The sequence below is a fragment of the Euleptes europaea genome, chromosome 11 (assembly GCF_029931775.1).
Source record: "Euleptes europaea isolate rEulEur1 chromosome 11, rEulEur1.hap1, whole genome shotgun sequence".
Classification (NCBI taxonomy): Eukaryota; Metazoa; Chordata; class Lepidosauria; order Squamata; family Sphaerodactylidae; genus Euleptes; species Euleptes europaea.
Genome location: NC_079322.1, coordinates 20,428,660 through 20,455,798, shown reverse-complemented (window position 1 = coordinate 20,455,798; position 27,139 = coordinate 20,428,660). Strand labels below are relative to the sequence as shown.

General features: G+C 42.5%; 1 protein-coding gene across 3 annotated transcripts in view; it reads left to right on the top strand.

The window, feature by feature from the left end:
- POU6F2 (POU class 6 homeobox 2) overlaps positions 1 to 27,139 on the top strand; it is a 402,019-nt gene that overhangs the window by 342,179 nt on the left and 32,701 nt on the right. For all 3 annotated transcript variants that reach the window (XM_056857609.1, XM_056857612.1, XM_056857610.1), the window contains exon 6: positions 9,401 to 9,547. In XM_056857609.1, the coding sequence (XP_056713587.1) occupies positions 9,401 to 9,547 (147 nt within the window). The remainder of the gene's footprint in view (positions 1 to 9,400; positions 9,548 to 27,139) is intronic.

Here is a 27,139-nt window from a genome sequence, read left to right as displayed (position 1 = left end):
GCTTCATTCCCCTTGCCCCCAGGAACATATGGAGGAGGATCATGGGGAGGGGGAGAGTCATATGATGTGGTGATGTCCCTTCCGGGACCCTGAGATGGTGTCACTGCATTGCATGACACTCTATGTGGTAAAGACCATAGAGATTTGGGGAAATTCCTAGAGTCACAGATGCAGTGATGGAAAGTGATTTGGATGTGGCCAATCACACACACACACACAAACTTTTCTCCTGCTGTGTGAGCAGGCGGAGTAGGTGGGCAAGCCTAGATTGCCACTATCAGAGTACCTCTCTGCCAAAGAGTAAGCAGGACCCAAGCACGTGACTGCAGAGGCTGGTGGGTTTTTTGGTCCCAGCCAGCTCTGTGCTCCTAATACAGGAAATGCTCCCAAGGGGACATTTTCTGTATAAGGCCTAGCTAATCCAAAATTAACAAGCATTTCAGGAAGGGCAAGCTGTGAAACAGTGGCACCAGGTTTTGCAAGACCTGGTTAAAGGCTGCATAACTAGCCACCTCTGATGACAGAGTACTAACCCCAGGACAGGTCCGACCCCCAAACCCTGAAAATTAGTCAGTCCCTGCAAATATCCTCCTCACTACCAGGTATGGGGGTGCCCTCTGTTCAACTCCCTAACCGATCACCCCACCAGTGCAAGGGGTGCTGCCATCAGAGCAGATACAGGGCATGATCATTCGCATTTGCTCCTGGGGAGGTGGGGGTTCCACACCACCAGACAGGCCCACATCACTGATGCTTAGGGTTGCCAACTGCCAGCAGCTGGCGCTTAGCAGGAGACTGGAGGGCAGGGATTTGGCAGGTGCTGTTGGAGGAGCGGTGTGACATCACTTCTGGGTCGAGCCCAGAATGTCCCATGAGTGTAATGACATCACATCTGGGTTCTTCAGCCCATTTCCCCCCTACTACCCTACAGAGTGGCAGCTGAAATTGGGGGCTTCTCTACTGGTGGTTCTCTTGGCACTGCAGCAGTAGAAGCAGATATCCCCTCAACCAAGAAGCCAGCTGCTTTGCCAAGTGGTCCTTTTTTCAAGGCTGCCAGGGGCAATTCCCCTGGAAATGTAGTAGCTAGGCTAACCAGCTCCTGTGGTGCTGAGGTCACCACTCCTGCTGCACTCTTCTGAGGTCACCACTCTTCTTGCCACAGCTATTTTGGGCACTGGGAGAAATTTTTTGAAAAATCACAGGCATCACATGCTGCGGAAAAACTCAGAAGTGACATCACGTTGCTCTAAGAATTGCCAAAACTCTATGGTTTTACCATAGTGTTTCCTGCAGTTCCTAGAGTGACTTGACATCACTTCCTGTTTTCCCCAGAAGTGACATCAAATTGCACACACATTGCCAGAGCCACCTATGACTGCCCCCATCTCCTGCCAGGTGCCAGCCATTGGCTGGCAACCCTAATCAGGAAGTCCAGCCGACTCCCCACTGAGGTCCTTACTCCAGAGCTGCCATCCTGGTAATCAGATCAGAAAAGAAGGTTAGAAGATTAGATTTGCTCAAGTGTTTATATTCTGGCCATCACTCAGGTCTTCATTGTCAGGCAGCAGTGGGATGGGCAGTCTCTTGGAGAGAGGCTTCTACGTTTCTAAGCTGCCTTTTGTCTGTTTGCACCCATGATACTGGGAAAGAATGGCAAGAATCAGAAACTGTTGCCCCTATTCATAGGGTCGCCAGGTCCATCTTCGCCACCGGCAGGAGGTTTTTGGGGCAGAGCCTGAGGAGGGCAGGGTTTGGGGAGGAGAGGGACTTCAATGCCATAGAGTCCAATGGCCAAAGCGGCCATTTTCTCCAGGTGAACTGATCTCTATTGGCTGGAGATCAGTTGTAATAACAGGAGATCTCCAGCTACTACCTGGAGGTTGGCAACCTTGCCTATTCACCAAGCCCTACTTGGCCTGGAAATCCACAAATACCCCCTTTAGGCATAGGGTTGCCAACTTCCAGGTACTAGCTGGGGATCTCCCGCTATTACAACTGATCTCCAGCTGACAGAGATCAGTTCACCTAGAGAAAATGGCTGCTTTGGCAATTGGACTCTATGGCATTGAAGTGCCTCCCTTCCCCAAACCCCACCCTCCTCAGGCTCCGCCAAAAAAGCTCCCGCCAGTGGTGAAGAGGGACCTGGCAACCCTATTTAGGCACATTGTGCTCTTGGGGGAGGCAGACGTTTTCACAGCCAGAGGCAGGCCAGGCAATGTACACTGCAGTAACCATCAGTTTCCAAGGGTGTCTAATTCACTGGTTCCCACCCGGGGGTCCGTTGACCCCCAGGGGTCCATGAGAACTAAATTAAGGTCCGCGAAACAAAGTTATAAACCCATAATAAATTAATATTTTCAATTAAAAGTTCTCTATTATAAAAATATATAGTCAAATATTATTCTAAGTTTAATGTTTAACTAACAGTTATGATTAAAGTTTATTTTCAAATTCTCTGAATTTTTATTTTGAACCTTGGGGTCCCTGCAACGAACAAAAAATTCCTAGTAGTCCCTGGTCAAAAAAAGGTTGGGAACCACTGGTCTAATTGGTGGCTTTGACTGAACAAAAATTAGCAGAATAAAATAGGGGAGGGGATATGGGGAAGAGGAAGCCCCAGGAGAGCCCAATGAACCTAACTGCTACGTTTTGAAGATGAGCTAATAACCGTTGCACAAAACAGATCCAGCTTTCGAGAGCATCCAGAATTCAGACGCTGTGTCGTTTCCTGTGCTTTTTCAAGGAGCTTAACAAAACTCCATCTGGAATTACCTCGCTGTTAAGGGTTGAAACGGAACCGGCCCCCAGCCCTCGGTAGCATCCCTAATAGACCCCTGACAGAGATGCATCTATATCAGGACTTACTGCTCATTTTGGCAGTAGGTGGCTCGCTGGCACTGAATCACATGAAAGTGTGTAGGAAGGGAAGAGAGGCTCTCTGAGAAAACAATTTCTACTGCCTTACAGTATTAATCCTTTGACATTCCTTTCATATACGACGCTAGGACAGCGGGATCGTTGGCATGCTGTGGGCACTCCCTCCCTGTTGGCGTGCATCCTCCAGTGTGCAACAAAATAAAAGCAGCCTGTGACAACATGAAACCACAACTAATGTCATATTTTGGTGTACAAAACACTGTTTATCTGTTTTTGGACTCCATACTGTGCTTTGGGGGAATTTTTCAGCCCTCTTTGAGGAAATTAGTCCTTTATTCATTTACCGGGCTCTCAGCTTGCCTTACTATCATGGAGCCAGATCTGATCGGCCACCTGGTTTTATGATGCCATCGTATGCCTTATGTTATTTATTTATTTAGTGACGTAACGTTTTTAATAGTCCGTCTTTCTCATTGGGACTCAACTAAAATTACACAGAGTGAGTCTACACAATCAACAGGATGGGACATTCAGTAAGCAACTAAAGAGGATTTGGCTTTGGGTTGCAGAACCAACACATTAAATTATGCAAAATTATACTGTACGATCCAATTTTCAGCAAACTATACACAGTAGTATAGACTGCAGCCTGAGGTTGCCAGGTTCCTCTTCGCCACCGGCAGGAGGTTTTTGGGGCGGAGCCTGAGGAAGGCGGGGTTTGGGAAGGGGAGGGACTTCAATGCCATGGAGTCCAATTGCCAAAGCGGACATTTTCTCCAGGTGAACTGAACTCTATCGGCTGGAGAGCAGTTGTAATAGCAGGAGATCTCCAGCCACCACCTGGAGGTTGGCAACCCTACTGCAGCCCCATATAATTTATCCAAGTAACTTTGTAAATTAGAAGAAGAAGAAGAATTGGTTTCATGTGTAGGAGTGGGGAAACCAACCCCTGGATTACAACTGATCTCCAGGCGATAGAGATCAGTTCACCTGGAGAAAATGGCTGCTTTTGAAGGAGGACCCTATGGCATTACACCCCACTGAGGTCCCTCCCCAAACCCCGCCCTCCTCAGGCTCCACCCCCAAAATCTCCAGGTATTTCCCAAGCTGGAGCTGGCAACCCTACCTACTACGTTATGTCACTTTTCAAATTTAAACGTACCCGTAAAACATTTTAAGATTGCCTTATATGTGATGCTGGAGATCTGTAATCAAGAACTTTCGCAGATTTAAGTTTGAGGAGGTGGGAATTCAAGTCAGGGAAGCAGTGCTGAGGAAGGGCTATTTATCCTATTTCCCACACCCTTCTCCCAGGCTAACAGTATAATCCTAAACATAGGTTCACCTTTTTATGTCTATTGAAGTCAATGGGTTTGGAAGGACATAACCGTGTTTAGGATTGCGGTAGAACGCCACTCCCACCCTGTGTTGCTATCGGGTCTATATGAAATGTAAAAGTTTTCCCTCGTGGGACCAAAGAGCATTTTTCTGGAGGAGAGAGCAATTTAGATTGAGGAAGCAGGACTGGGGAAAGGGTTAAATGCCCACTTTTATCTTTCTCCTGTGTCAGATCTATTTTAAATCACAGGGGTACACTCAAAAATACAGTGTACGAATTGGATCTTAATGAGAGAAACAGAGATCGGTCAAGATACAGTACAACTGATTAAAAGAAAAAGATTCTACAGAGCAAGCGTGGTGTGGTGGTTAAGAGTAGTGGGCTCTGATCTGGAGAACCGGATTTGATTCCCCACTACTCCACATGAGCGGCGGACTCTAATCTGGTGAACCAGGTTTGTTGTCTGTTGTGTCTTTTGTGGGGAGAGGAAGGGAAGGAGATTGTAAGCCGGTTTGATTCTCCTTAAAAGGTAGAGAAAATTGGCATATAAAAACAACTCTTCTTCTTCTTCTTCTACAAGCAAGGCTGGGGGGATATACAGCAAAATAAGTACAGCTTCCTATAACCTACTATGCTATTCATTTACTGGACTGTCATTCATAAAATCATTTTAGCATCCTGGGGGGGGGAAATCATGGTTTTCCTAATCATTTATCACCTTATACATTTATCCAGCAAACATGAGCCAGCCCAGTTATCAAGCACCCATTTCTATGGCTCTCAAAAGCATTCCTTAACTTTCTTCTGTCTGAGGGATTTTATCTTCATAAATCACACAGGGGAAAACACATTTGGAAAAAAAATATTGTGGTTGCTCTTTCCCCATTTTAACTGCTTTCTACTAATAATCCTTTGCTATGTCTACTCTTTTGAGAACAGCAAGGTTACGTTTCCTAGTCTGATCATACCAGTTCTCAAAATGGCTTGAGACAATCCATAATCTATGCCCCGTAATGAATGAAGCCAGGATGTGTGTGAGAGGATATGATGTTCCCATCACCTCAGGTTGTGTCAATTCATATTGAGTCAAGTCAGGTTGCATCAGAGGTATCCATGTCAGTACTTCTTCTTGAGACCAGTAGATTTGATTTTAAGTAGATTTAGACAGCCAATATTTCAACCACGACAAATGTATGTAATGAGCAGATAGCTTTGAAAAACCAGCTATTTTTAAAGGCCCAGGCAAGTTAGCACCATTTGATACAGCGGCATACATATTTCGGTGACACATTATTGAATTTAAGCACAAATATAGGCTTCCTGAGTTTAGTAGGAAAATATTAAATGATCTGTGAATCAGTCATAATAATCTTTGAGGAGAATCACAAATGTCCTATGAGGAAATACAGTGCACCTCACAAACATTAATGATTCCATCGTATCTCATTACTTTTTCTTATCCTGCATTTTGTCTTCACAGACATGTATCATTACAGTTGATCTAAACTTTCAGAGGGGTGCCTAGTACAGTCTGTACAACTTCAAAATGCATGTGAGGGATCACTAGTTTGAAACCACACCAATGTCTACATTTCCCTGCATGTCGGACACTTGAAGAAGAAGAGTTGGTTTTTACATGCCAACTTTCTCTACCACTTAAGGGAGAATCAAACTGGCTTACAGTCACCTTCCCTTCCCCTCCACACAACAGACACCCTGTGAGATAGGGGAGGCTGAGAGAGCGTGACTAGCCCAAGGTCACCCAGCTGGCTGCATGTGTAGGAGTGGGGAAACAAATCCAGTACACCAAATTAGCCTCTGCCGCTCATGTGGAGGAGTGGGGAATAATACCCGGTTCTCCAAATCAAAGTCTACTGCTCCAAACCACCTCTCTTAACCACTACACCACGCTGGCTTGGATATCAGGGAAGCTTTCTGGCCTAATCTCCCTGATGTATAAGCTTTCCAATTTCTTGCAGAAGCAGATCCTAGCAGAGTCACCACAGACAGGTTTCCATCTGCAGCACAAGAAGCCAGGCTTGGGTGAAGCGGAGTTCCAAGGCAGACAACTTATTTCACCAGCTGCCAGAGTTGGACTGAGGTCTTCAACATTGGAGGAAGCTCTGAAATCTCCAACCTCTTTGCCTCTGCAATTATTGGAATTTGGCAATGGTGACCTCGGAGGCAGGTGGGGGAGGCAGATTCTTCCTCCCACACCTGCTCAGCTTCAGATAGACTTGCTGTGTCAGACAGGTTGTAGGGCCAATTCCTTCCTTCCATCAGTATAAGGGCCTGGATTAATGGGTGGGCAATGTCTACGTCTGACTCTCTGGGAGGAGACAGGACAGGAAGGCTGAGCAACTCAGGGGCCACAGTTGTGCCATGAACCACCCTTGAACAATGGTAAAACAAATAAGTTAAATAATAACAACGTGCCTTTGAACACGCATAGAGGTTTTGTCCATCGCTGTTGAGAAACTGCAGGTTCCCAATAGGCCATAATTTAGAATTAAGAAGCAGGGTTAACCAAGCGAGTTTACAGCCATAGATTAAAATCCTGCATCTTTCACTTTAGAAATTAATCACTGACCTCTGCTGTTATCAGTAGCAAAGTAAAACAAAGTCCAGTGGCACCTTAAAGACTAACCACATTCATTTCAAATTGAGGTTTCATGAATTGCAATTCACTTGAGATTACAACCAGAGATCAGGAACATTATGTTCACATAACAATCCATTCTCTCCCCCCCCCCAACACATTAGTTTCCTCCTAGCAACACTTTCATTAAAAAATGGGGTTTTCTACAACTGTCTCCCTTTTTTTCTTGTTATAGGTAAGTACCACCTCCCTAAAATGCCTCTTAGCATGTGCAAAATGTCTTTCCTTCGCCAATTCATAGAATAAAGATGGATTAGTTTCTTTTCAAAAGAAATTTACCAGCACTGTGGGGGGGGGGGGTCTGTAGCATGGAACCAAGCACCTCCCTAACCCAAACTTTTCCTGACTTCCATTTGTAGCGGCTCCAACTTTCCTTCAATAATCAGCCCATCATTCACTCTCTCTCATTCTCTATCCTTCACCTCCTCCTTGTTTTCTGTTTTGCCTAATCTCAGTGGGCTGTGAGAAGCAGAGGGATAGTACAAGCATCTCATTTGCATTTAACACCGAGATATTTGGAAGGGAAGCTCAGAGGGCGAAAAATGAACATTTGCATTTCAAAGAATACATTTTATGCCACTTTCTTGACTTACCTCGGTAAGACCAAATAGTTACATGATCAAAAATTATGCTTTGGGTATCACCATGAAGTCTGTCTATAAAAATAAAATGGTTTATGTACTGTTCATAGGTTAGTCCATTGCAATGTCTATGCCCTGGCCTTCAGCTTTGCATTTAACCCGCACTGTCATGTATAGTTTCAGGTGGGTAGCCGTGCTAGTCTGTAGCAGCAGAACAAAATCTGATTCCGGTAGCACCGTAGGGACCAACAAAATTTTCCAGGGTTTTAAGTTTCCATGTGTCAAAGCTTACTTCGTCAGATACCTGACAAAGTGAGCTTTGACTCCCGAAAGCTTATACCTTGGAAAATTTTGTTGGTCTCAAAGGAGCTGCTGGTCTTGAATTTTGCACGGTTGTGTACAGTATCAAGAAAGAAAGAAGCACAGCTGTTTCTATAAAAGGTGGTGGAAAGTGGCATCAAGTCGCCGCTGACCTATGGTGAGCCCTTGTGGTTTTCAAGGACAGAGACGAACAGAGGTACTTTGCTATTAGCCTGCTTCTGCCTAGCAGCCCTGGACTTCCTCAGTGGTCTCCCATCCAAGTACTACCTAGAGCGAATCCTGCTTAGCTTCCAAGATCTGACAATCCTCAGCCTAGCCTCAGCCATCCCGTTAAGGTTGCCAGGGCCTTCTTTGCCACTGGCGGGAGGTTTTTGGGGCAGAGCCTGAGGAGGGCAGGGTTTGGGGAGGGGAGGGACTTCAATGCCACAGAGTCCAATTGCCAAAGTGGCCATTTTCTCCAGGTAAACTGATCTCTATTGGCTGGAGATCCATTGTAATAGCAGGAGATCTCCAGCTATTACCTGGAGGTTGGCAACCCTACATCCAATTGAGGGCTCTACAAAAGGAGGAGAGGACAGTTAGAGTGCAGATTTTTCCCATTTCAGAGTTTTGATAATTTTAGCTATTCCATTTAACTTGGGATGTCAATTATGTCCTCTGAGTCCATCTGTTATGTTTTTACCTTGCTCTTCTGGTGGAGAGCTCAGAGCAGCATAAATGGTTTGCACTTACTCAATTTTAGCCTGTGCCTCCCTGGCTCTAATAGGGTTGCCAGCTCTGGATTGGGAAATAGCTGGAGATTTTGGGGGTGGAGCCTGACGAGGGTGGGGTTTAGAGAGAGGACGGACTTCAATGCCATAGAGTCCAATTGCCAAAGCAGCCATTTTCTCCAGGGGAACGGATCTCTGTCGCCTGAAGATCAGTTGTAGTAGTGAGAGATCTCCAGCCACCACCTGGTGGTTGGCAATCCTAGTCTCTAGGCTGACCTTTTCACAACTGTCTACCAGCTCTTTGTATGTGGTGCACTTCAGCCTGGCCCTGTATCACTGTGGGCTACAGCTGGCAGCTTGCACATTTGAATACTCCCTTGTAAAGAACTCCCTGCAACTGGACAGGATTCTTAGTCTACAATCGACTTTGTCCATTATCCACTGAATAGGGTTGCCAACCTCCAGGTGGTGACTGGGGATCTCCTGCTATTACAACTGATCTCCGGGTGACAGAGATCATTTCCCCTAGAGAAAATGGCCGCTTTGGCAATTGGACTCTATGGCATTGAAGTCCCTCCTCTCTTCAAATCCTGCCCTCCTCAAGCTCCGCCCCCAAAATCTCTAGGTATTTCCCAACCCGGAGCTGGCAACCCTACCTCTGAACACAGAACGAGTTTGGCTTGATATCGGAGGGACTCTTCGAGGTTTTAAGGGCCATGCTACAGTACCTGCTCTACACATTATCAAAGGAGTTCCTCCACCCAAACCAACTGGCGCTCAAAAACAACTGGAACTTTCATTGGTACCTTTCCGTCCCGTAGATAGTAGGAAGTCAATTAGCAGTGTGTTGGTGTGTAGCAGCTGCCCGGCTATCAGCAGTCCTCACTCTTTGCTCTTTTCTTCCTATTTCCAGCTGGTTAATAATCCCCTAGCCAGTCAAGCGGCGGCGGCAGCAGCAGCGGCAGCCATGGGGTCTATAGCGAGCTCGCAGGCCTTTGGCAATGCACTCTCCGGCCTTCAGGGGGTCACAGGTCAACTAGTCACTAATGCACAAGGACAGGTGAGTGGAAGACGGAGGGGAAGAGTGAATTCCTACGGCATATTGATCTCGGGCTGAGCAGCAAATACCTTATGCATGACAGCAATTTGTGGCTGCACGTATATTGGGAGAAGGAATAAATAAATAATGTTCCTTGGCAAAAGGGGAAGAAGAACAAAGCGTTTAGACTTGCTGAGGTGGAACTGGAAAAATCCTTTAAAAAAAAAATTAAAGTTTGCAAAGCAATTCAGAAATGGACGTCAGGATTTTGAGTTCTGGCACCTGCAAATGTTGGATTACGGATTTCTGTAACAGCATAACCGAACCGGGCACTGCTCCTTTAATTCTTGGGAATATACTGTGCGGGTTTAGAACTAATAACAGTGGCAACAACAACCCTTTTGAAATGAGCATTAACCTCGAAGTGTTTGAGAATTAGGTGCTAATAGGCAGGATCCAGCAAAGGCTGGACACTTCAAAGCCCTACTGTTAACTCCTGCTTAACTCTCGCATTGAAATACTCAGAAGTTAGTCCCACTGAGATAATGGGATTTACTCCTATGGGTCTCAGGACCTAGGGAGTAGGCTTGCAACTCAGCAAGGACTATAGGAAATTCAGTGGTACTACTTCCAAGTGACATTGCATAAAGTTTAGCTATCCAAAGTGCCTTGCTTTAGTGGGATTCTACCTGTTGGTTTAAAAAAATATATGTGTTCTTAACTAGCCTTTCATGTTAACCATCAGAATACAGAACAAAACAGTGATGCTACCAGTTTTTCATGCAAATGAGAGGGGGTTGTGTTTTGTAGATATCAAATATAATTCTATGGTACGTTATAGTCTGAAGACTAGCTGTAAGTCTGGGAGAACTCTTAGCCCCACTTTGAGGCTTGGTAACCCTCCTTGCAAGACTGCCTCTGGGATTGTAGTAGAGTTTCCAGGTCCCTCTTCACCACCGGCGGGAGGTTTTTGAGGATGAGCCTGAGGAGGGCAGGGTTTGGGGAGAGGAGGGACTTCAATGCCATAGAGTCCAATTGCCAAAGCAGCCATTTTCTCCAGGGGAACTGATCTCTATTGGCTGGAGAACAGTCATAATATCAGGAGATCTCCAGCTAGTACCTGGAGGTTGGCAACCCGAGTGTGTAGCATTGTAACCTGGCCTTTTCTTTAAAGGCAAGGCCCTCTTTTTCTTCCCCATAGGACAACCATCAGCTTGTTGTTCCCCTTGAATTCACATGACTCCACTCCCATTTTTCTCAGAAGTAGCCTTCACATCAGAGGCCAAGAGAAGCAGCAGCAGATGGAGTCAGGAATCATGAAATGACTTCACTTTACAGAAAGAACAAGAGGGCCCATTTGTCATAGGGTTGGCATAGGTTGGGGGGTAGGAACATGGGAGGCATGTGACATCAGTGACAACATTATGTCACTTCCAGGTATAACCGAGCAGTGACAATGGGTAGCTCTAGGAACTGTCGGACACTCTGTGGTTTTACTATAAAATTTTGGTCAATTCCTAGAGCTACCCTTTGTCATTTCTGGGTTGTAACCAGAAGTGATGTACCAGCACAGAGGAAACCGGCAGGTTTTTAAAATAATTTCTCCCACCACCATTCCACAGCAGTCACCGGGAGGTAACCCTAATTTGTCATATTACTCTGGCTTTTATTTCACTACGTAAGGTATCCACATGAATACTGAAACCCACCAATTAAACTTTAAAATGTTCTGTTATCTATACCGAAAAATAGTCACCAATTCCTCAAGGCCCCTTGAGCCTGTTATTAAAAGTGATATTGGGAAGCAGCAACATTTATCTTTTGAAATCAGAAGCTTTCGTTTCTAAAAGGGCATAATTCTTGAAATCGGTGATCATAAATTTGTGCTCTCTCCATTTGTGGCGTATAATTTAAAACTGTGGAAACTGTAAATTCTTCACCTCTCCATGATCCGAAATCACCATTTAGTCGAAATGGAAGGTAGCACTTTTTTATTCTTAGTTTTATTTACTAAATATTACAAAGGATTATCATCAGATAATGTTCCTTTGGGGGTCTTGATTTTTAAAGTAATATCAATACATTGCTGTTATTGTGATGGTTGTTTTGTGGTTGTTAACATAAAGCATAAACAAAGATGCAATCTGAACTCACGCTCCTCTTCTAAGAACCACAAGGGGGGGAAAAGTGCTGACCTTGTTATATTTACTGGGTGGGTACAGAATTGTTCCATCACTACCCCGAGGGTTGAACGATGGAGCTTGTCAAAGTGAGGCCTTATCTAATGAATCATCTTATCGCAGGTGCACACCACACATATTAAAGGAGGATTGCACGACCACCGTGCCCTCTACAATAACCTTTCAGTGTCTACTTTAACCCTTGTTTCAATCCCTTTTCATCAAAGGATCATTTTATGCAGTGCGCTTTAAATGGAGGCTCTCAAAAGCCTATTAAGATTTCTGTTAGGGATGGAATGGAAGAAAAGTTGGTTATAATGCCTATAACTCATAGTCAGATCAGCTCCATCTAGAAAGCTTGCTTGTTTATATCTGTGCTCCAGAAATAGTGCAAACTCTCCTCTCACAGGAGGCAGGAGGCGCGTAGGACGTAAATTTAAGCCTCTGAGATATAAAACCATGACAGTTTGTCAGCAGAAGGGAGTTTTCCCCCCACACCTCTTTCCGACTTTCTCAGGAAGGGAAGTAATTGGACTGGGTTGGTAAACTGTTGGTCAAACACATTAGTCCTGTGCAAGAATAAAATGGCATCCTGGACTCCGCAGCAGAACTGAATATTTATTTTGTACCCCCAGTCCAGTTAGAGGACTAGTCTTGCAATATCACAGCAAAACACGGAACAGTATGTTGTTCACACTACATAACGTATCTTCTATCTACATCACTGGTGCCCAACCGGGGGTCCGTGGACCCCCAGGGGTCCGCGAGAACTAAATTAAGGTCCATGAAACCAAGTTATAAACCCATAATAAATTAATATTTTCAATTAAAAGTTCTCTATTATAAAAATATATATTCAAGTATTATTCTAAGTTTAATGTTTAACTAACAGTTATGATTAAAGTTTATTTTCAAATTCTCTGAATTTTTATTTTGAACCTTGGGGTCCCTGCACCGAACAAAAAAGTCCTAGTGGTCCCTGGTCAAAAAAAGGTTGGGAACCACTGATCTACATGAAGGTTTTTAAAAACTTCCTTAGAATGTGAAGGTTTCTGCCTCATTTACCCTCAAGTTTCTCAAGTTCAAAAGGAAGGATATGGGAATGATTGGTAATCTGTGTGTGTGTGTGTGTGTGTGTGTGTGTGTGCGCGCACACACACACACACAATACTGTTGCCAACCTCCAGGTGGTGGCTGGAAATCTCCTGGGATTACAAGTGATCTCCAGGTGACGAGATCGGTTCACCTGGAGAAAATGGCAGCTTTGGAAGGTGGACTCTATGGCACTGAAGTCCCACCCTTCTTCAAACCCTGCCCCCCCCTCAGGCTCCACCCCCATAATCTCCAGGTATTTCCCAGCCCAAAACTGGCAACCCTAGTGCATAAAGCTGGCCAATACTGTATCTACCTCTTTATTCATTTTGTTAAAAAATGATTTCTAGTGTACCTCTCAAAGTGCCTGACAAAGGAATAAAATCCAGTGATGATGAAATCAAACATCAAATTAAAATGAAATTCCTCACCCTAAAATCACCCCCCTCCAAAAAAAAACCCTAAAACTCCACCCTAATTGTTACGGCAAGGCCATAGACAGCCCCAGAAGAGAAATCCACATTCACTCTTTGCAGCATTCAGATACCTTCCTCAAATGAAGAATCTTAGAGCCAAACTATATGTTACATTTATACAAGATTCAGGGGGGAAGTGGTTGACAGGGGAAGGCCCCTAACCTGCTGCAAACTGCTGCCTCCCTAGGATGTATTGCAATGGAGAAGGGGTTGTAAAACTACATTAAAAGCTGCCAGTGTGGTGTGTTTTAGCCTTGTATGACTTTTAAAGGAGCTACGTTGCTGAATCTCCTTTGTTAGTTAATTCGCAGATTTGGAGGCCCTGCTTCAAAATACAAAAATGGGAAAGGCCCTGCTTCAAAATACAGCCAATCATACCACGAATAATGTCATATGGTTAAAAGTGAACTAATCTTCTATCAGACATAAAGGACATCTCTGAATTTGAATAATTGCAGAGATGCAGAAACACAGAACTTGTGTGTTGGATCTAAAGTACTAATAGTGGTGCCTTCTTCCAGAATGAGAAGGCTTTTGCTGGTGAAAGAGGAATGTTCTACTGGTGTAAGACTCCTCAAGCTGGTGGAAGGTGTTCTGGATGACTCATATCAGGCCTAATTCATATTTAAGTGTGCACTTAAGAAGCCCTGGGAATCTAGTTAGCTTTCCTTTATCAGATCTTTTAGCCAGAGGTACCCCTCAACAGGGGAGGGGCTGTGGTTCAATGGCAGAGCAGAAGGTCCCAGGTTCAATCCCCGGCATGATCTCCAGTTAAAGGAACGAGGCAAGTAGATGATGTGAAAGACCTCTGCCTGAGACCCTGGAGAGCTGCTGCCGGTCTGAGTAGACAATACTGACTTTGATAGACCAAGGGTCTGATTCAGTATAAGGCAGCTTCATGTGTTCAGTAACACTTTAGGCTTGTTAAAAGTATAGTACACACTATTAGAGAATCTCTGCTTCCATTTTAAGCTTTTATTAAAGCATACCTATTCCATCTCTAACATTGACTAAGTCAACTAAGCATTATACCATTCATCCATCATTGTTACATAGATCATTAAAGGAGAGCAATACACGAGTCCTTAGAAGTTTCTTACCTAAAAATAAGCAGGTCACAGGCAAACAGCCCTTTTTGAGAAGAAAGCTATTACTCAATTAAACTTCCCTATTTATAGAATTTTAACATCATCTCCTAGCAATAGCTAACTGTCCCACTTCATAACAGTGGACATGGCTAACTCATTATCTTATAACTTATTTATTTATTTATTTGACTTATATGCCACCCTTTCCCAACTTTCAAGTCAGTCTCAGAACTGCAAACATCATACAAGGTTATCAATACTTAAAATATTTTTTTAGAATATTTAAAAGTTGTTGTTTTATTCTTGCTACTTTTAATCTTAAAATCTATTCAAACGTAGTAATTACAAGCTTCTCATACATATGAATGTCTTTTGGCTCTCAATCAACACACCCATCTTTGAATCATATCTTTACTTCTCTGAAGGTGGACATTCTCAGATGCTGTCTGCACTTGGGTCTCGACAAACACTATCTATTGTTATGTGTTAGATGGCTAATCTACACAAGGCCATATAATTATGTTACTACTTTGTTTTCTTGCTCCTCTCCAAGGCTGTTCAATTCTGGGTTCCTGTTTTGCAGAATTTATCTGGGAGGCCAGGATAGCTTTGTGTTTGTGCAAAGAAACATCTTCTATTATTATTTTTGGTCAGGTTTAGCAACTGTTCCCCTGTATTTCTGGCTATATCTGTGACAGAAGGAATCAGCCTTTTGTGTTTTCATTCCCTATGTGTAAACAGTCAGCCAAGTTTTATGATTTTGTTGATGGTATTAATCTTCCCAAAGAATCTAAAATTCTGATCCCTATGAAAACCACTGCAGTGATGACTAATAAAAACTCCCAGGTTCAACCCCTGCCTGAGACCCTGGAAAGCTGCTGCCAGTCAGAGTTGACAAGACTTATTTTGATAGACCACTGATCTGACTCAGTAGAAGGCATCTTGATGTGACATATACTGTTGATTAAAATGGTGAACATAGTGCTTTCCTTGATTATTTTTCAGCAGTCCCGACGATTTCATTGTTAGAGTTCTAAATGTTACTGGAAGGTGGCCATTTTATAACAATTGAGTATTTAACAAGAACCCTAATATTAGTTTCATAAATCAAACACGTCTGTATCATTCTAACTAGTAGTTTATATATTCTTAAAACCTCTCCTTTTTTAATGTTACAATCAAAAGAAAGAAAAAGACATCAATTAAAAATATTGTATAATATGCACAGTGGATGTACAGGACTGGGACATAGTTTAAGAACCAGCCGAAGGATAAGAACATAAGAAAGGCCCTGCTGGATCAGACCAAGGCCCATCAAGTCCAGCAGTCTGTTCACACAGTGGCCAACCAGGTGCCTTTAGGAAGCCACAAACAAGACAACTGCAGCAGCACCATCCTGCCTGTGTTCCACCGCACCCAAAATAATAGGCATGCTCCTCTGATACTAGAGAGAATAGGTATGCAGCATGACCAGTATCCATTCTAACTAATAGCCATGAATACCCCTCTCCTCCATGAATATGTCTACTCCCCTCTTAAAGCCCTCCAAGCTGGTAGCCATCACCACATCCTGGGGCAGGGAGTTCCACAATTTAACTATGCGTTGTGTGAAAAAATACTTCCTTTTATCTGTTTTGAATCTCTCGCTCTCCATCTTTAGCAGATGACCCCGTGTTCTGATATTATGGGAGAGGGAGAAAAACTTCTCCCTGTCCACTCTCTCCAAACCATGCATAATTTTATAGACCTCTATCATGTCTCCTCTTAGCCGCCTTCTTTCCAAGCTAAACAGCCCTAAGCGTCCTAACCGCTCCCCATAGGACATTTGCTCTAGTCCCTTAATCATTTTGGTTGCTCTTTTCTGCACCTTCTCAAGCTCTGTAATATCCTTTTTTAGGTGTGGTGACCAGAACTGTACACAGTATTCCAAGTGTGGTCTCACCATAGATTTGTACAAGAGCAGTATGATATCAACAGTTTTATTCTCTATTCCTCGTCTAATTATGGCCAGCATGGAATTTGCCTTTTTTACAGCAGCCGCACACTGGGTTGACATCTTCATTGAGCTATCCACCACCACCCCAAGATCCCTTTCTTGGTCTGTCGCTGCCAGCACAGATCCCATCAGTGTATATGTGAAGTTGGGACTTTTTGCCCCAATATGCATCACTTGACACTTGCTCACATTGAATCTCATTTGCCATTTTAATGCCCATTCTTCCAGTACGCAGAGATCCTTCTGGAGCTCTTCACAGTCCGATTTTGTTTTAAACACCCTAAATAATTTGGTGTCATCTGCAAACCTGGCTACTTCACTGTTTAACCCCAACTCCAGGTCATTGATGAACAGGTTGAAAAGCACCAGTCCCAACACAGATCCCTGAGGCACCCCACTGCTCACATCCCACCATTTTGAGAACTGACCATTGATTCCTACTCTCTGCTTCCTATTTTTCAGCCAGCTCTCAATCCATAAGAGGACTTGTCCTCTTATCCCATGACGTTGAAGTTTGCTTAGCAGTCTTTGGTGGGGGACTTTGTCAAAAGCTTTTTGGAAATGCTTATTGACGCTTTCAAAAAACTCTAATAGGTTAGTGAGACAGGACCTACCCTTACAGAAGCCATGTTGGGTTTTGCCCAGCAGACCTGGGTTTTGCCCAGCCAGATGATGCTATTCTTTTTCTTATTTTAAAAAATCAAAACAAACCCAGGCAATTTAAAGCAAGCTCTGATGTATCCAGGCACTTCTTGAAAGAGCCAGTGGGGTGTAGTGGCTAAGAGCAGTGGTTTGGAGTGGTGGACTCGAATCTGGAGAATTCTGGGTTTTATTCCCCACTCCTCCACATAAGCAGCAGATGCTAATCTGGTGAACCAAGTTGGTTTTCCCGGTTGGGGTGACCTGGAGCTAGTTACAGCTCTCTTAGAGCTCTCTCAGTCCCACCTACCTCACATGATATCTGTTGTGGGGAGGGGAAGGGAAGGTGATTGTAGGCCGGTTTGATTCTTCCTCAAGTGGTAGAGAAAGTCGACATATAAAAAGCCAACCCTTCTTCTTCTTCATAGTGCAGTCCTAAGCAGAGTCACACCCATTCTAAACCCATTCACTTAAGGACCTGAGTCTTTTTAAGACTGCACTGTCACACTTTCCCAAGTTTCAACAGGTTTTTCCTGTGCTTGTAATTTGCCTCCATGAGGGTTTTCCCACCTTGTTTCGCTGGGAAGGGGGCCCCTACAGATCCCAAACTTCTACGTTATTGCAAATCACAAAGGAAAGTTTTAATTATGAGGACTCCTTTCTGAGTATTTTTGTGCCTTCCCGATGCTGCTACAGACAGACAGACAAACAAACAAACAAACAAAAGAACCAGCCAAAGGGCTCCTTTGGCCCTAAACACACATCCTCCTTAGGAGACTGAAAACTCTTCTGCAGAGACCGAGGAGAGCCGCACACCTAGCTCCCACTAATTAACCAACGTAACTGTTCTTCCAAGACTTTTAATCCACAATTAGCGGGACGACTAAGCCGACGGCGGTGTTGTTGTTGATCCAGTCCGATAATGGGAGCCCTTTGGTTCTCATTATTCTGATGAGAGGGCAGCCATTGGCTCTTTGAGCATCTTGACGGTAAACGGTGCTAATAAGGCCTGATGGGCTCTGGGCTCCTAACAAGCCTCTCCGCGGCGAGAGTGATTACAATGGAGATAGATTTGATGGGATGCGCTCGCTTTTGTAGTGTCTCAGCTGCTGACACTCTGCGACATAATCAGGTCACGGAGCCGGTCACAGCCATCAGCAAAAGCCGTAGCTCCATCCCTCATTATTAAAGTGTATTATTCAGTCCCAGGCCTTCATAACACTGCCAAGGGCCTTTTCATTTCATATATATATATATATATGTGTGTGTGTGTGTGTGTGTGTGTGTGTGTGTGTATGTATGTGTGTATGTATGTGTGTATATATATATATATGTTTGTGTGTGTGTGTGTGTATATGTATATATGTATATGTATATATGTATGTGTGTATGTATATGTATATGTGTGTGTGTATATATATATATATATGTATGTATATATGTGTATGTATATATATGTATGTATGTATGTATATATGTATATGTGTATATATATGTGTGTGTGTGTGTGTGTGTGTATACATAATGTCTCTGCCCCACGCCCTCCTGCTCCTCTTTGGCTCAGCATCAACTCCTGACTAACAAAATAAAATATTTCGTTGGCTAAAGAGCTAGTGAATTCTTTCCAGAAATGGGAATAAAGCAGGCCCTTTCGGATCCAGCGAAAGGATCACAATTAAATAAGATAGGGATTTTTTGTCACCACGCTCTGCATGGAGCAATGTAGTATGTTACGTGCAATAAAAATGGGTGGAGAGAATTACAAAAATAGGATCTGACTCTCTATGTGGATTGATTTGTAAAGTCCTGACTGTGTATCACATTTGAAGAAAGGACAGGGCTACCTCTCTTTAATGTACCTAGGCCCGCTGCTACCTGGCAGTTGCTTTAATTCTTATCATGCCCTAAACATTTGTTCTTGAATAAAGGAAAACACAACCTCGACAATGGAGTTGTTCTAGAAAAATGTATGAGGCTATTTTGGATGACATCTTCAAGGTATTAAAGGCCAGGCTAGGAACCCCTGCAGTCGTTTTTCAGAGTTGAAGCAAATTTGAAAATTTTATCAGTACACATGGTATAGATGCTAAACTCACAAAAAAAAAATCTTTGCATCAGTTAGACATGTTTATTTTTTTTATTCCTGTAAAACCTGTTTGACCAGAAGCAACGGCAGGACAAAAAAGATATGTTTGTTGTGTGCGCCATGATAAGAGATGCCTCTCTTAAGAGATGCCTCTCTTACGCCACTTTCAGCTCTGTTAAAAAGAGTTGTCTGTCTACAGTTTTTAATCCACACACCGTTCAGGTTACAGTGCTTGTTCTTAAATGATTTACATCCTTAAGACATTTACCTAAGAGTAAAATCTGACGACTGAATTACAATTAAGGGCAGCTTTTACTTTGTGTACAGAACATAAAATGCCTGATCCTTTCCTTGATGACACATTCACACAATTTAAAGGACAATGGGGTATATGCACATGTCCCTCATAAGCAAAGGGACGCATGAGTATTTTATACTCTGATTTAGACAGAATATGCCTCAGGAGTGTTCACAGCAACTGAGCGCAGTGGTTCCCAACCTTTTTTTGACCAGGGACCACTAGGACTTTTTTGTTCGTTGCAGGGACCCCAAGGTTCAAAATAAACATTCCGAGAATTTGAAAATAAACTTTAATCATAACTGTTAGTTAAACATTAAACTTAGAATAATATTTGAATATATTTTTATAATAGAGAACTTTTAATTGAAAATATTAATTTATTATGGATTTATAACTTTGTTTCGCGGACCTTAATTTAGTTCTTGTGGACCCCTGGGGGTCCGGCGACCCCTGGTTGGGAACCAGTGAGCTAAAGGAAGGGATGATGGAGAGAGAAATCTTCCTGTCTGAGTCCCTAATAAAAGGGGAAAATTTTGGGGGGTCATCCTCTTGCAGCAGTTCTTCATGGCCCCCCCAGCTTGTACCATCTAAAAATAAACTGGTTTTCCAGGGGTCCTTTCAAAATTACAAGTGATCTACAGACTACAGAGATCAGTTCTCCTAGAGCAGTGGTTCCCAACCTTTTTTTTTGACCAGGGACCACTAGGACTTTTTTGTTCGGTGCAGGGACCCCAAGGTTCAAAATAAAAATTCCTAGAATTTGAAAATAAACTTTAATCATAACTGTTAGTTAAACATTAAACTTAGAATAATATTTGAATATATATTTTTATAATGGAGAACTTTTAATTGAAAATATTAATTTATTATGGGTTTATAACTTTGTTTCACGGACCTTAATTTAGTTCTCGTGGACCCCCAGCCAGTGTCCTAGAGGAAAGAGCAGCTTTGATGGGTAGACTCTTTAATAACAAAAGAGGGGGGGAATCCTGATGGAACTCAACCAAAATACTGATTGCAAACCAAAGAGGTTGAGCTGGAAAATGTTAAAATTACAAATATATAAATTTTAATAAGGTGCACATGTAGATTAAAAGCATAAAACTCCTAGTAAAGGCAAAAACCTACACATTCAGTATATACAAACATAAACAACTGCGATGTACAATCTTTCTTTGACCAATATAAGATCCAAAAAGGACCAGACACGTTTCGGCCTGGATAGGCCTTCCTCAGTGGTCGGTATAAAATTATAATTTATCACACATCCTAATATTCTAATCATAACATAATGGGCAGTAAGAAATATCTAAAAGCCCTTCTAGAACAGTGAAGCTCCCTGTGAATTTCTTTATTTCTTATACGTTAAAACCTGGCTTCACTGTCTCACCGGGTTCTTAAGGATGTGGACTCATTAAGCAGTGTATTAGGTCAAATGTTATGATTACAATATTAGGATGTGTGATAAGTTATAATTTTATACTGACCACTGAGGAAGGCCTATCCAGGCCAAAACGCGTCTGGTCCTTTTTGGATCTCATATTGGTCAAAGAAAGATTGTACATCGCAGTTGTTTATGTTTGTATATACTGAATGTGTAAGTTTTTGCCTTTATTAGGACTTTTATGCTTTTAATCTGCATGTGCACCTTATTAAAATTTATATATTTGTAATTTTAACATTTTCCAGCTCAACCTCTTTGGACTCTTTGGTGTACCATAGAGTCTAGGAGCCTAGGAGAACCAGAAGCCCCAGAGTGGCCACAGACAGTGGATACTCTAGAATGCCATCTTCTTCTATTATTTAATTACATATAGAGTCACCAGAGGCCTGTTAGGGATTGAGAGAATGATAAGACTGCTGTTGGCTGGTATCCTCGTATGGGTGTTCAGAGTGGACTTTTCTCCTTAACACTGAGAAAAACCTGAAGATGATTTTGAGAGGGCTTTTTAGGCTGAGTGGAACATAACTGGATAGCAGCCAGTTATTCTAGCACAAAGCAACCTGGGAGAGGGACTTCTCAGTTTTGGCACCCAAACTCTGGAACTCTCCAGAGAGAGATGCTCTCCCCTGGGAGACGGTTACAAACCATTTAATTGGCAGTAATTTGAGCTGACTCAAATAATTTGCTGACTCAGATAGTCTTAGATTTGTTGATTCAGAAATAATAATAAGAAGAGTTGGTTTTTCTCTACCACTTAAGGAAGAATCAAACCAGCTTACAATCACCTTCCCTTCCCCTCCCCACAACAGACACCCTGTGAGGTAGGTGGGGTTGAGAGAGCTCTAAGAGAGCTGTGACTAGCCCCAGGTCACCCCAGCTGGCTTCATGTGTAGGAGGGTGAAGAGGAGGGGACGGAGGAGGGGGAGGGGAGGAGGAGGACGGAAAATCCAGTTCACCAGATTAGTATCTGCCGAGGAGTGGGGAATCAAACCCAGTTCTCCAGATCAGAGACCACTGCTCCAAATCACCGCTCTTAACCACTCTTAACCACACCATGCTAGCTCTTCGTTGGCTTCATAAGTGTGAACCCAATGAAGCTTCCTTCCCAATGAAGCAGTTTCAGAATCTAGTTTAGCTAAAGGTAGATGTAGTCCCCAATGTGAAAGTCCAGCTTGCTTGATTCAAGTGACTAGGTTTTTAAGAAATCCTATGTAAGCACCCATCTCATACAGTGCATCAGAAGAGTCAGTGAGATGTAGAGCTGCTTTTCTTATTAGGACAACCCAACACCTGTGTCTGTTTCGAATGTCAGGAAACATGCATACCTGTAATATAGAGGTCATGCAAAAGTCAGCTTCTTCCCCATATGTACTGGTACCATGTATTTCTGCCATCTGAGCACTGGATGACCATGGTGGTCATAGGGAAACATAGTGTGAGCAGCAACTTTGCAACTAGGGTTGTCAATTTCCAGGTAGTAGCAGGAGTTCTCCTGCTAATTCAACTGATCTCCTGCCGATAGAGATCAGATCACCTGGAGAAAAATGGCTGCTTTGGCAATTGAACTCTATGGCATTGAAGTCCCTCCCCTCCCCAAACCCCGCCTTCCTCAGGCTCCACCCCAAAAACCTCCCGCCGGTGGCAAAGAGGCAACCCTATTTGCAACATTTCCCCCTACATGTGAAATAATCATTGTGAAATAAAAGTATATAATGATATGACTAGTGGAATGTGAGCCAGTGTGGTGTAGTGGTTAGGAGTGGTGGGCTCTAATCTGGAAAACCAGGTTTGATTCCCCACTCCTTCGAATGAATGGTGGACTCTAATCTGGTGAACGGGTTGGTTTCCCCACTCCTACACATGAAGCCTGCTGGGTGACCTGGGGCTAGTCACAGTTCTCTCAGAACTGTCTCAGCCTCACCTACCTCACAAGGTGTCTGTTGTGGGGAGAGGAAGGGAAGGAGATTGTAGGCCAGGTTGATTCTCCTTAAAAGGTAGAGAAAATTGGCATATAAAAGCCAACTCTTCTTCTTCTTTATTTGTGCCGCTAGGGTGCTACTGCCCAAATGAGTATTCATAAATATTTAAAATTTCACACTTGAAAGTGTCAGGATCCAACCCTGAGAACAACACTAAGCAGGTTTATTAAGAATCCTACTCAGTTCTGTTCAATGGGTCTTACTCCACAGAAACATTTATATCCCAGATGTGCTGTGATTGAGAAGTTTTTCTTTGGAGGAAGACTTGGGCCTTTACTGGGGGGAAAGTGGGGTACGGATATTTTAAATAGATAAAATAAATAAAGGAATCTTGAAGGAATCCACAGAAAAACTCCTTCCACCGCAGACGATTCCTCACATAGCAGAGGATTCTACCCATTATCTGTGTGTGTGTTGGTGGGGGGGCGTTCATTGTACATTCAAAAATTAGCCAAAATGTCTAATGTCATCACTTGTGAAACAAATTTGAAATCTGAATTCATATTTTGAATGTGGATTTTTACCATTATAAATAGTAAGTAAGTATTTATTATGGTCCTAGACCAGAATGCTATTATATACAAAGAATTAAAAGTGTTACAAAGGTTGTAAATATAAATATCATGTCTTCAATCACTCTCCATACGATTGATGAACATTCGTCATCACTAAAATATAAAGTGAAGTAATACTAAAACAGATAAAAATAAGTAATAGGAAGATATACAGTATTATCTGCTTATGATCCTTCTTGAGCCTGTGTAGACCAAGATTTCCTGACTTTTAAAACCAGCCAGCCAAATTTCACCACCTTAAAAGTCATCTCCTGATTTTTATCTGAAAACATACTATAAAGGTAAAACATTCTATTCTTCCATGGAGAGCCCTTCATTATTGGAACAATCAAAACATCCCGAATACGGTTGTAGATTTTACAGTCAAAAACAACATGCTGTAAAGATTCAGCATGCTCCTCTTTACATAAACATTCACATTCTTCGAGAGGAATCCTTTTGTACCTACCCTCCAGGATAGCTGAGGTGAGTGCATTATCATGCAATAGAGTAAATGCTCTCCTATAATCTGGATTGTCTAGATGGAAAATGTAAGCTGCCGAAAGTATTTTATTAAGGGTACCACTATCAAATAAACTGGTTTTAACTCTATTCAAGTCATGTTGCCTTTTGACGTCTAATATTCTGTTTTTCCAGAGCCTTCGCCTGGGGATAATCCATCGAGACAAGGAATTCTTTTGAAAGGCCATAAAAGCCCATTTTATTTCTGAGCAATCCCAGCTAATAAGGGACAAAATTATCCTGTAAAATTAACAATAAAAATAAATTAAATAAATATAATTTAATAATAAATGTGAGGTGCTTTAGACTTCCTGGTATCTGATTAGATAAACTTTAAATATGCAATATTACATGATGTCTACTGTCAAATACTAAATGCTGTTGCATGCCAACCAAATATTAAATACAATTGCATATTAATTATTAAATATGGTCATACATAAAAATATCAAAATCAAATGTCAAGAACTACAATCAAATACCATAGAATGACATTTTCAGTGGATATTCAAGAATTAAGAGAACAACTGGTAAATATCTGAAAACAAAATTCACAGAAGAAAACTGAGGTGGAGGTAAATTAATTTATGTTCTAGAGGACATAGGCATTGCACTGAAGGTCTAAGACACACAAAAGTATTTCTTCAAAATACACTTAAATACCTTTATTGCCATAGATGCTGGCATGGTCAGAGAATAAATGGCTTTGAGGATTAGAAAAATTGATGGAGCGGAAGTCTATCCATGGCTATTAGACATGATGGTTAGGGACAACACATGGGAAAGGCAAAGCAGAGCCGATGAAGTGAAACGGATAAGCTAAAAAAAAAAAAAATTAAAATCATGCAATATCTTTTGATAAAGACCACTCAAAGTAACACAAGCCAGTGCGCAAGCTTTCAAGTTCCCCAGAACTCTTCATCAGACTAAATATATACGCGTGACCTTTCACAAACTCTTTTCTGTAACTAATTGGTTTTCATAAGCACTGGAGCATAAGGGAGTAGTAGTTTAAAGAAGACGAATGCTGCATCCTTAGAGAAAGTCTTGATAAGAAGTTTTTTTTCCCTATGAATCTGGGACACACCAGAGTATCCTGTGCAGTTAGTAGGAGAAAAATTCGTCATTCAGCGAGTCAAGCAAGACAACCTTTTCTTTTTTATGGCCCCAAAATAGAAGGGTTGTTTGGTGCCATTTCAAAGGCTGTGAGGTAGCTTCTCTCGTAACGTGGGGAGGAATAAACTCATTTATGGTCCACCATCTACTGAATCACACAGTATGGCTAAAGAAAACATGCAATGTATCCTTTAGGAGCTTAACAGTGTCCATGTTCTTGCTGTCCTTCGGGGAGTTCTAAAATCAATATGCCCGCCTGAGGCAGAGCGCCTCACAGAAATGCCTCTAAGGCAACTCTGTCCCATTTCACCCTCACTGCCTTAGGCAGTCTCTGCTCTGGCCTTTTATTTTTATTTTATTGCTCACCACCGCTGCCACCAGTTAAATTCCACAGGTAGATATGGTGATGAGATAATCAACAGTACTCTAATGAGTGGGAGTTTTAGTGACAGCCTCCTCATAGACAGTCCAGATAGTGGCCTAAACGTCAAAGTCGTGTTGAGTGCCAAGGAAATTCCAAGAGCTACTACATTCTTATTTTATTTCTCACCAGCGCTGCCACCAGTTAAATTCCACAGGTAGATAAGGTGATGGGGTACCATGGCTTAGATCCTATGCAGTGCGAGCAGATCTGCTCTGCATGTATAGTGACTTTCCTGCCTTCCCTCTCCCACTGCAATTATCTATGGTCCACAGAGTTGGTCCCTTGTAGTCAGTGGATTCTCAGGTAGTCAAAGCAGGGGGTTTGTAGTGAGATAGTTAAGGACAATTATTCTCTATCGGCTGGAGATCAGTTGTAATAGCAGGAGATCTCCAGCTAGTACCTGGAGGTTGGCAACCCTAGATATAACTATCCTTAGGATTGCACCACTAGATGATTGTTTTAAAAGCATCTAGTGGTGCAATCCTAAGCAATGTTAAGCAAAAATTCTCCTTTTTTATTTGCCTCTCTTTTACTGTAAGTATTTCAGTGTTTCTTAGTAGGTTCTTCAAGATGAGGATAGTTCACAATTAAACGTTTCTATTGATGTTTGTGAATAGCTTTGGGATTTTTGCGCTGATTTTATGGCGATAGACGTTGAGGGCATTGAGAAGAATTTTTGTAAGGGATTAATTTCTTATTATTAGCCCCAGGATAAGTTCTGTTGGGAAGAATCACACAGATAAGAACAAAAGGCCAACACTGTCTCAAAGCAACATCGGTGTTGATAGCGTTGACAATAAAACGAGTACCTTACCTTTGGAATGTAGGACGTTATGCAATCAGTCTTCAATGTATAGTGAAGAACTGTACCGAGATAACAGAATGAAGACCCTGTTTAGAACTCTGAAGAACTTCTTCAGCTAGCCTGCTCTGTTAAAAATTTGGCATACTCAGTATTTTACAGCTGGGAAGGTGAAGAAGAACAACTCTGTGTGGTAGTGCTCTGCGTGGAAGCCATGTCATGGTCACACAAAGAGGGTCAATGGCTACCAGGTAAGAGTAACACTCTACCAGATTGGGCCACATACCCACAGCAAGGCTCTTTCGTATAACTACCACTGCTCTGAATGCTATCATGCTGGAGTGCTTTTTGGGCAGCTTCCACAGCGGGGAAGATTGTTTGAATCTCTCCTCATAAACAAGGGTCGTTTGCAACGTCTGCATTCTGGTAGGAAAGATAATTGAAATTGTAAGTTTCTGAGTTTTAGCCTCAATACTTCAATAATGGAGCCACCCACAAGATAAAGAAAGGCAGAGTGTTTTGGCCCATTCTTGATGTCACGTTATTTATTACCCAAGGCTACACAAATTTTATAATACAGAGAATACATGAATGTGCAGCCCTCTATACGTGAGCACATTGGCCTTGGCTCGCTAGCACTTCCGGTGCTGCAGGTAGTTTCTGTTTTTACTGCTAGCAGTTTTTTGTAGAAGAAGAAAGAGGGAACAATGGAGACACATCAGTTTGCACAAGGAGAACGTTCATGTGACCAAACAGAGCTGATGGACTCTTGGGAAAATGAGACAGAACATAGAATTAGCCATTGCATATCTACTTCCAACATAAAGGACAAAATAAAACACAGAAGTGGACCAGCAACGTTCACAGCTGTGAGTAGGGTTGCCAGGTCCAGGATGGAAAATAGCTGGGGATTT